Source organism: Equus quagga, chromosome 13 (assembly GCF_021613505.1).
Source record: "Equus quagga isolate Etosha38 chromosome 13, UCLA_HA_Equagga_1.0, whole genome shotgun sequence".
In the NCBI taxonomy this organism is placed as follows: Eukaryota; Metazoa; Chordata; class Mammalia; order Perissodactyla; family Equidae; genus Equus; species Equus quagga.
In genome coordinates this window covers 23,194,565-23,205,387 of record NC_060279.1, presented here as the reverse complement: position 1 = coordinate 23,205,387, position 10,823 = coordinate 23,194,565, and the positions used below count along the sequence as shown (strand labels likewise).

Genomic DNA, 10,823 nt, shown 5'->3' with positions numbered 1-10,823 from the left:
ATCTAAGCTAGGAGAATTAATAATTCTTTCATTTACAGGCTTTTGAAGTGAACCAATTCATATAGAATTTTATACTATGAAAAATAGGCACTGAATTAGAATAGTAACACTCTGTAGCTTCAAAACAGTTTTAAAGTGAAATTTAGTATGTGCTGAAATGCAGGGTCCTGACCTGCCATCCAACTAAAGCTGACTGAGAATGCCTGAGACAGCTCCTAAAAACACACAGTATCAAGACTTCAGTCTTTGTACATTATTTTAATTAAAAACACACTGCGGTGTACAAATATAAAGATCTCAAATTGTAACATTAAAATACAGAGAGCATAAAGTGGCTTTGTAAGTCTTCTTCACCGAGACAGACTTTCTGTCACATTTAGACATTTATGATTATTAAGATATAACAAACAAGAGAAGTACAGATTTCCCAACTTCATGATTAGCAAATTCCTCTGCAAATGAATGAAGGTACACAGTCATCAAAAGGGGAAAGAGCTGGCAAGTTAGACGGCCCTGCCTACACTATACTAATGTGAGCAGCAGACACAATAAGAGCTCTAAGAAACTAGTTAAATGTTAGAAGTAGAGGCAACACAGCCTTCTCAGACTTCTACCAATGATTATATCCTTGACATAGAAACATCCTTAAATGTAAAAGAGTTCAGTGTGACTGCATCTACAGTTACTCCACAATGACAATTTGTTAATGCATTAACCTGATATATATTTTTGAACTGGAATCATCTAAAAGAATTAATGAGAAATCCTGAAAAGAAAATATTAGTCCCAAAGTCAAATTATGTTTAAAAGTTAAAAGGTCTACGGAAAACAAAAAGGTGGGCCAGAACCAGTGGCTACATGCCAATTTTTATTTCTAAGAGAAAGTCTTGCACAAATGACAGTCTTCTTTGTCTTACAAAGCAAAAATTAAAAATCCTAAAATTAATCCTACAAATCCAAATTAGCTGAATTTGGAGTAACAACGTCAAAACCAATCTTGTCATCTCCATGTTAACTTGATAAATCAAACAGCATCAAAAACAAAATCAAAAAAACCACTGCACTGGCTCCTGTGCAGGACTAACGATTACTCCCAGCACTTAAAGACAGACAACTGCTGCACAGTTCTTTTTAAGAAAGACGTATATCCAAAAAGCCCAACAGAATATGTTACTCATGAAATTCCATAAAAGCTGAAGGGCAGCCAAGAATGGATGGCATCTAAGGACAGCAAAAGTTTGCACTCTTAATGCCCACTCATGGGCTTTGTGCCAATATTCAAAAACCATTCTTTTCATTGGCTATAGAGGAAATAGCGAGGAAAGAAACACAATATGACATCATATGCCAGAACAGAGCTACTATACTTCTATAAAGAATCACCAAAGAGTTATTTGTTGTTGTAAATGGAGTTCTGTCTAAGCATTAGGCTATAATCTAAATGCTGATAGTGCCTAATTTCAACTCCTCAGATAAACAAAAAGAGCTTATGTATCAAGATTAATTCTCTTTGGCCGCAGTGGATACCATTTTCTCTGGGGACAGTCATTACTTCGCTTTCTTTTCAGGACTATGTCAGTGCTTTTCCTGGTAGAAGTCTCTGTTGGCGTGGTCTCTATTTGTGTTATAAAGCTCTCAGGTTTAACATCTGCTTTCCTATAACAACCAGAAAAGACTTCTTGGTGGACTCTCTGGAGCTGGATAACAGGCTGCATCTTTAAAACTTGGGAGAATCCATCTCCTTGTTCAATTAATGCAGGCAAGGACTTAAAAGAAAAAGAAAAACCAAAAAAAGTCATATGCAACATTAATCTCAAACAAACACACAGAGACAGACGCAACACTCTAAAATTTTAATTCTTTGGGTCAAGGCTTTTTCTAAGACCTAATTTTCCGCATCATAGATATTCGACTATACCTTAAAATATCAGTTTTGGCTGAGGAATTTTAGCCAAAAGCTAAGACCAAAAAGATTAGTTCTATTCCTATAATGCCTGGTAGTAAATAACACTTTGGCAGAACAGGAGACAGAATTTCAGAGCTAAGGATTTAATGTCTGAGATTACATATTTCAGGATAGTAGTATTTTAGAAATCTTAATCATTGAGAGCAGGGATCAGCACATTTTTCCTGTAAAGGGCCACACAGTAAATATTTTAGGCTCTGGGGGCCTTACATCTTTGTCACAATTATCCAACTTAGTCATTGTAACGTAAAGAAGCCATAGATAATAAGTAAATAAATGGACATGGCTGTGTCCCAATAAAATTTTATTTACAAAACAGGTGGCAGGCTGGATTTTAGCCTGGCCCATTCCTGATCAAGAACATGCTAAGAGAGGGCTGGCCCAGTGGCACAGTGGTTAAGTTCACATGTTCCACTTCGGCGGCCTGGGGTTAGCTGGTTTGGATCCCAGGTGCGGACCTATGCTCCACTTATCAAGCCATGCTGTGGCAGGCGTCCCACATATAAAATAGAGGAAGATGGGCACAGATGTTAGCTCAGGGCCAGTCTTCCTCAGCAAAAAGAGGATTGGTGATGGATATTAGCTCAGGGCTAACGTTCCTCAAAAAAAAGAGAACATGCTAAGAGAGAAGCATGAGCACCAGAAAATCCTGGAATCAATACAAACCACAAAAGAATGTTATAGAAAATTATCACAACAGGCGAAATTTGGAAGGAGTTTAAAAATAATTTTCATATACTAGAAATCCAAATGTTTTCCTGTTTGGGTCACATAAATGTCAAGAATATAAACAATTTTATTGTAATAATATTAAGACTCCAAGTTGGATATGCAGTATAATATAGTGGTTGAGAGAATAGGCTCTGGAGCCAAATGTCCAGGCCTTAAATCTTGGCTCAGTTATTTATTTGGGCAATCTACTTAGCCTCTGTAAAACAGGGAAATAGCAGTACCCATCTCATAGGGTTACTGCAAGGATTAAGTGAGCTAATATAATATATGTAAAGCAGTTAGATGCTGCCTGACCCATACTAAATGCTCACTAAATGTTAGCTGGTATTATTATCCAAAATTGTTTGATGGACTGCTAACTCTCAGAACTCAAATATACAACCAACCTTTAAAGCAGCCAGGTATAATGCTGGCACAAAATAGGTGCCTAACAAATGGTAGTTATCCTGAATGTTACTATCACTTAATAAATTCATTAAAGATCTATTTAAAAGACTGAGAATTCCTGTTACAACAGACTAAACACACCTGGATGTTGAAAGCAAATACCTAGTTATACATATTGGTCATTTTAAGATTTTTTAGCGTGTAGCTTTTACCTTCATGACTTCACTGATCTCCTTAGCTACTGTTTCTCCTCTGCATTTCAAATTTTCCATACAAGAGGCTGCAAAGAAATGGTCAAACAGTATTTTAGGTTTTTTACCTAGTACCAACTCATAACAGATGCGCAGATGCTATGTGGAGAAAAACCTATTAGGACTATTCACTTTAGCTCAATCTTTCTTAGAATACTCTGTAATCTATCAAAACAAGTGCCCTATTAAATTTATCCAGCTAAATAAAAAGACTGGGAAAATACTAGAACAGTAGAGTAAAACTAATACTTATAAGCATAAAATAACAGATAACAAGAGTTGACTGCAAGTAGTCTTAACACCGTGTGCTCCTAAAAGAGAGACTGTTTGTTCTATATATTATCTACCGCTATGTTGAACATTCCCAAGCACTATCATCACATTTTAAAATAAATATAGGCTAATATTTGATATTTGTATTACTCTGAATTTTATACAAGTAAAACATATTTGAACTTAGAATATACAATCACACTGCACTGAGGACACCTAGATGGAATTTTTGGAAAACAAACACCTAGACTGGATTGTCAGTAATATTAATTTTTCTTTCCTTACTTCCTTGATCTTTTCTGATTCCTAATACATTTCACTTTCTTCCAATCTTTGTTACAAATGTTCATGGCTACTTCATAACAGAACTGCATATTTAATAACACAGAGGGATAACAATCCTACCAAAACTCCAAGCAAAACTGGAGATAAGAAAAATCATTTCATTACAAAATCATCTACCAATTAGTTTTGAGAAGAGTAGTTCTCACCAGAAATTTCTTAAAGTCTAAGCAAGTACATAACTGTGTTAGGAGGGCCATAGCTTTGTTGGCCTCAAGAGATTGGCCAATAAGCCAAGCAAAGGATTTCTTTCATAGCTGCTGTTTTTCTTTTCTGACTTTCCTTAGCTCAAAAAAGTGAGAACATAATTAGAAAAAAAGGAAATGAATAGCAAAAGCAACTGAGAGAAAAAGGGCACTCAAAGAAGGGGAAAGCCAAAGGCATCATGATGGCCTCAGAAAAATGGTTCTTAACTTTTTTTTTTTTTTTTGAGGAAGATTAGCCCTGAGCTAACTGCTGCCAATCCTCCTCTTCTTGCTGATGAAGGTTGGCCCTGAGCTAACATCCATGCTCATCTTCCTCTACTTTGTATGTGGGACGCCTACCACAGCATGGCTTGTCAAGCAGTGCCATGTCCGCATCCGGGATCCGAACCGTCGAACCCCAGGCCACCGAAGCAGAACGTGTGCACATAACCTCTGCGCCACTGGGCTGGCCCCACTTAACCTTTTTTGTTACCAGAGATTTCTTTGGCAATTTGGTGAAGGCTATGGACCCCTTCTGAGAATATTTTTTAATGTATTTGTTTTTTAAATTGAAGTATAATTTACATGCAGTGAAATGCAGCCTTACGTTTAACATTCAATCACCTTTGACAAATGCATACCAAGACACGGGACACCAAGACCAAGGCACTTTCCATCACCCTGCAAAGTTCTCTTGTGCCCCTTTCCCAGTCAATCTTCTCTACAAGAAGTAACCACTCATCTGATTTCTATCATTATACATTAGTTTTGCTTACTCTAGAATTCCAGGATAATGTTTTAAAATAAAATTTAAAAGTATAATTATTAAAAAATTGTGATAGGTAATATATGTGCTTCTTTGAAATACCAAGATTGGTGGCAGGTCTAATAATTACCATAATATGAAAATAATGAGTATAAACAATATTGTGATATATCTGCAACAACTGAAATTGAAAATATTTGTGGCTTCTAGTAGCAAAAAAAGTTACAAGTACTATTAATACTACCACTATTACCTGCATTCAAAATGGAAGGAAATGCTAAATTTCAGTTTGAGATTAGTAAAAATAACAATGTTATCTTTTTCCTATCCAAGTTCATAGTCCCCCCATATTCTAAGGACCCTTGCCTTAGAATAATATGCTAATTTAATTTAAATTCTTTTAAGATTTGGGGAGATCCCTCCAAAGTATGCAGGCAATTATTTTCTCCTGGGTATGGCAAATAAATGATCCATCCTTTGGTGCTCTGTGGCAGTCTGGCTTCTAGCCAGGCCCACACTTATCCTCTCCCCATCAAACTTGCACACCTATGTGAGAGTTGCCCATTCTTCCAATGTTTATTATGCATTTTCCATGGACTAGGCCCAGCACTAGGGACTCAGAGTAAGGAAAAAGGGTCTTTGTCCCTCAAAGAACTGTCAGTTTAGAAGAGAGAGACACATAGAAACATGCTGAAACAAGTCGGTACTTTTTCAAAGTCAGCTCGAATTTTCCTGGGCAGTCTCGCATTTCCACAAGCCCTGCCACATTCCACCCCTTGCCTGCACTGACCATTGCCCTGCTACAACAGGCTCCTGCTGTGTCCCGCTGTGTCCCGCTGTGTTCCAGCACAACACCGGGAAGATTTCACTGCATTAATTTGCTTAGAATAGTGTTTCTCAACCCTATCAGACCCAATCTCCCCCTTCAAAACACATTTTGTAAAACTCCTTTGCTATTCTAAAATAAAATTCATAGATAATATTTCTATACACATAAATAGAAATATAAAGGAGAAACAGATGTTTCATAATAGAATATTATTTAATGTTTAATATGCCTAGATCCACCCATATCAGAAGACATAATGAGGTACTCAGATACTTGTACCTATTTATACCAAGGAAATCTGGATTTAAGAAAATTTATATCACACGCCATTCTATATAGAAAAGAAAAGATCAGAGGTGTGGGTAGAACTAGAAAAACTAGTGTTATATAAGAAATAATAGATTAGATTTATTTGACTATGATAAGAAGAAATAACCTTAATAGAGTACAGATAACATACCAAGAAAAAGTACAGGCTGTTAAAATAATGAAAACTAGGAGGTACAGCATTTCTCCAAATATGATGGCCTTATTAAACGTGTTGTGTTGGGGCCAGCCCCGTGGCTGAGTGGTTAAGTTCATGGGCTCTGCTTCGGTGGCCCAGGGTCTCACTGGTTTGGATCCTGGGCACAGACGTGGCACCACTCATCAAGTCATGCTGAGGCAGTGTTTCACATGCTACAACTAGAAGGACCCACAACCAAGAATATACAACTATGTACTGGGGGGCCTTGGGAAGAAGAAGAAGAAGAAAAAAAGATTGGCAACAGATGTTAGCTCAGGTGCCAATCCTAAAAAAGAAAAAAAAGTGTCAGTCAAAGTAATTCCCTACATTATAACATAGGAAGGTGTAAGATTAAACCCTACAGAAAACTTATGTTCTACTTTGGAATTCCACCTTTATTCAGAGTACTCTCAGTATATGCATTCACTTAAAAAGACTTTAGAGATCAATGTGTCAAAAGGCAATGGAGAATGAAGGATGGATTAGGCAAGAACATGAATATGAGAAACTACAGAGAAGATATACGGTTGACCTCTGCGGACAGAGTCAAAGCAAGATTAAAGACAAGCAACCCAAAATACAACTAAGTTTCTAATAGACTTTTAATATTAAAATTTTAATATTCACATGTCTTATTGTACAAAAATATAATTTATAATATTAAGTGTGGCAATAATAGGAAATATTTGTTTGTTTGTTTTTGAGGAAGATTAGCCCTGAGCTAACATCCGCTGCCAATCCTCCTCTTTTTGCTGAGGAAGACTAGCCCTGAGCTAACATCCATGCCCATCTTCCTCTACTTTATATGTGGGACACCTGCCACAGCACGGCTTGCCAACTGGTGCCATGTCCGCATCCAGGATCTGAACCAGCGAACCCCGGGCCACCAAAGCGGAACGTGCGCACTTAACCGCTGTGCCACCGGGCTGGCCCCAGTAGGAAATATTTTATTTTATTTTATTTTATTTTTTTAAAGATTTTTTATTCTTTCCTTTTTCTCCCCAAAACCCCCAGGTACATAGTTGTATATTCTTAGTTGCGGGTCCTTCTAGTTGTGGCAGGTGGGATGCCACCTCAGCATGGCCTGATGAGTGTTGCCATGTCCATGTCCAGGATTCGAACCTACGAAACACAGGGTCGCCGCAGTGGAGCGCGAGAACTTAACCACTCGGCCACGGGGTCAACCCCCATAGGAAATATTTTAAATCATTTCTATTAATAAAAAAATGAGATTCCTAGATTTTGTGTTTCTATTCATTAACGTTGGTTCTAACACTATTAAAAGGACTTACAAACCTTTATTTCCGATCAGCTTTGTTGCTTTTGTAATAACTATATACTGTACCAAAACCCTTTCCAATTAAAATGTTGGATATGCTCTGAGTAATTCATTGCCTTTTGAAAAAAGGGAGTATGAACGTTGTAACTGAATCTAAAACATTTTCATAGTTAGATGATAAAAAGTAGCTCTGTTTGCAAAGGTTTGCTTGTTTACTTTGTTCCTTTTTAGTTTATCTTTCCTGCACATGTTAACTAACAGAGATAGAAAGAATATCTGAAGAAATATGAAGATGTAAGTCAAAATAGTGGTTACCACTGATGGCAGCAGAATACAGAACAGAAAGGAGTCCAAGGAAACTTTATTAGGTACTGGAAATTTTATACAGTGTCCGTAAAGTTGGGAAGCAGGATAAATGTGTTAGTTACATAACCAAATAATATACTCACTATCCGTTTCTTCAACCTCAAATTGTCTTTTCAGGTAAAATACTTCTAAATTTAAAGCAATGGGTCCATTTGTTAATATGTAAAAAATACAATAAATACACTATTTTCCTCATGTTTTCAGATTTTTGGGGACACTTCGGATTGTATTTATTGTATACATGCAAACATAATGGCCGCATTATTTGAAAATATAACTAATATACTGTTTAAAAATAAGTTTATCCTGTTTCCCAACTATGTAGACACTCAGTATATCTAGATCACGGCGGCAGTTACATGTATTAATGTGTATTACAATGTGTATTACAAATGTATCAAGCTGCGTACTGTATGTTATACCTCAATATATACACACATACACACAATAATGAACAAAATCTTTTTTAACATTTATTCTAGGAAGTTATCTTACTTTTATATATAGGGTAAGGCAATTATATTCTTCATGCAATTGTTATTGCATGATTTACAAAATAATCTATCATCCAAGGGATTCTTAATTTCTTTTTAGAAATACATGTTACTTACAAAAAGTTTGTCTATAAACCCACACTGATGGACAACAATAGCTGTCTTCTCTGTTGCACAATGACAATGTAAAAAGTGCCAAGAGTAGTTTGGTTTTGTGTATAAAATGGAGTTAGGTCCCAGGCTTGGATCATTATAAAAAGATTTTCACAGATGAATGTCTGGTGGAATATCCTAAAGTTGTGCTGGAGACAGAAAACATTTAGTATTCCTGGCCCCTAACTACAAAATGCCAGCTCTTCCTTCCTGTTACTCTGGTAACCAAAATCTTCCCCACACTTTTTCAAAATGGCCACTAGGGGGCAGTACTGCCTCCAGTGAGAACCATGGTGTTATTTCTCCTTCAGAACATCCTTGGGAACAAGACCCTCCTTCTCCAACTCTTGGACTCCCTAGTGTTGAACATAACGCCTGACATGTAGAGTAGGTGCTCGACACGTAAGATGGACCAAGGCTATGAGTGTGCTGTGGAGGCACAAAGGAGGGTGAGGCTAATCTAACAGGGAAATTGAAAGGAGACTAAAAACTTCACAATGTTATAAAACAGCTGCCTTAAAAGAGGATTTGGTGCTGAATGGCCGGGGGTGAGTGGGAATAGGCGGTGGGTGGTAGAGGATGTACTACACCAAAACAAGGGAATAAATCAAGAAAGAAGAAAACACAGGAACCAGGAAACATGATTCAAAACAGAAGAGAAGCAAAGGAAATTCCCAGGATGATGAGGAATGGAACAGACAGGACGAAAGCTTTCCAGTAGGCCTAGAGAGCAACCAGTCCAGACTAGAATAGGAAGACAAAAGGCTCCCAGAGGAATATCTCCAAGAAAAAGGAAAAGGTTTCAGAAATGAATTTGATGGATAACCTGAAGTGTTTACCGTATTGAAAGGAATTTTACAGTTCTATTGAAGTGTTTGGGAAAGATTTAGTGATAGATACAATAACAAACAAAGCAAACAGAAAAAATAAAGCAATTATTCCAAAGCGGATGGAAAGCTGTTCAAGAAAGAAAATACACTAATGATTACCTGACTCATACTGAAGAACATTTACATAGTCATAACAATATAATACTAAATGCTACTGATGTTTTGACAAAAATGAAAGTGAAGCTGATGAGTGTAGATTATTATATTGTGAAACTTGGCTACAAAAAGAAAAAGAGAGTTCAGGAGAGAGAAGCACAATGAGGTGAAAGCTTTCCCTACCTGATCCTCTGACAGCTCATTCCCCTAGCAGCAGAGGCTGGCATACGCTGCCAATCAACCTGACGGAGCACCTTCAGCAACCCCGTGAGGCAAGCAGGTGTCATCAGCCTCCTTTTATAGTCCCCTTATCTACATTTCCTTATTTATAACTGAGAGCTGAGAAACATATCTAGAATTGAACAGAATTAGAACCCACATCTCCTAGAATCCAAAGCACACTCTATAGGTAACTTATATCACTTTGCCAGGAATTATACTATTAGAATATAAGTTAACAAATGGTCAAAAATTAGCTCCAACATAATGAAAATCTCTTGAAATAAAAATAAATTATCCTGGTAAAGAATTAAAAATAGAACAATTCTAGAGTTAAATCTTTTTCAACCATTAACATTTCAGTATCTTTTTTTTTTTTTTTTTCAGTTAAGTGAATTAAACTCCTTTCATTGCAAACTAAGGAGTAACAATAATTTTAGGAATAAAACCACACATAAAGATAAGAAGAAAACCCCAACAAGTGGGGAAAAACAAACACACAATTAACAATGATCACTAAATACGTGAATATGTTGTCTATAAATGCATCAAAAAAGCATTTTCCAACATTAACATCTGCTGAAGAAATTTCAAAATACATAAACTTTTCACTCTCACTCAAGATTAAATTAATTTTTCACTTTTTGTAACTCGTAAGAGCACATAGGTACTCTTGATATACAAACATCTGACTTAACGACTGTCTCACATGCAGATGGCGGGTCCCCACCATGCAGGAGATGGGGACGGGCTTCCTTTTGAAGCATTCCCAATGACTTTCTCTCTATTGCCTTGATGAGAACATCTTCATGGCACCACTATTTACCCCTCTCACCACAAACAAAGGTGTTTAGGGACCTAAACTATTCCCCATAAAATCCTATTTAAATATGTAGCATAATGTGCATCTGAAATGTGATTTTCCTATATTTTTCATTACAAATGTGTAGTATTTCAGCTACATCATAGGTTAAATAAGTCTTCAAAGGGTAACAGAGAAACTTACCCATTTATATTACCACTGTAAATTGTTTTCAGGGGGGAAAGGCATTTCCAATTCCAAAGCTCATATTAAACATGAATTTTTGAA

The 10,823-nt window shown here is 36.7% G+C and overlaps 1 protein-coding gene across 2 annotated transcripts in view; it reads right to left on the bottom strand.

Moving 5' to 3' along the window:
- Positions 1-238: 238 nt before the first annotated feature.
- Positions 239-10,823, bottom strand: part of NSL1 (NSL1 component of MIS12 kinetochore complex) — a 32,402-nt gene continuing 21,817 nt past the window's right edge. Inside the window, exons 5-6 of one of the 2 annotated variants that reach the window (XM_046683728.1) lie at positions 3,298-3,365; positions 239-1,766 (exon numbers count right to left, since the gene is read on the bottom strand). In XM_046683728.1, coding sequence (XP_046539684.1) covers positions 1,488-1,766; positions 3,298-3,365 — 347 coding nt within the window. In that variant the 3' untranslated portion in view covers positions 239-1,487. The remainder of the gene's footprint in view (positions 1,767-3,297; positions 3,366-10,823) is intronic. The other variant, XM_046683729.1, reaches the window with a different exon arrangement.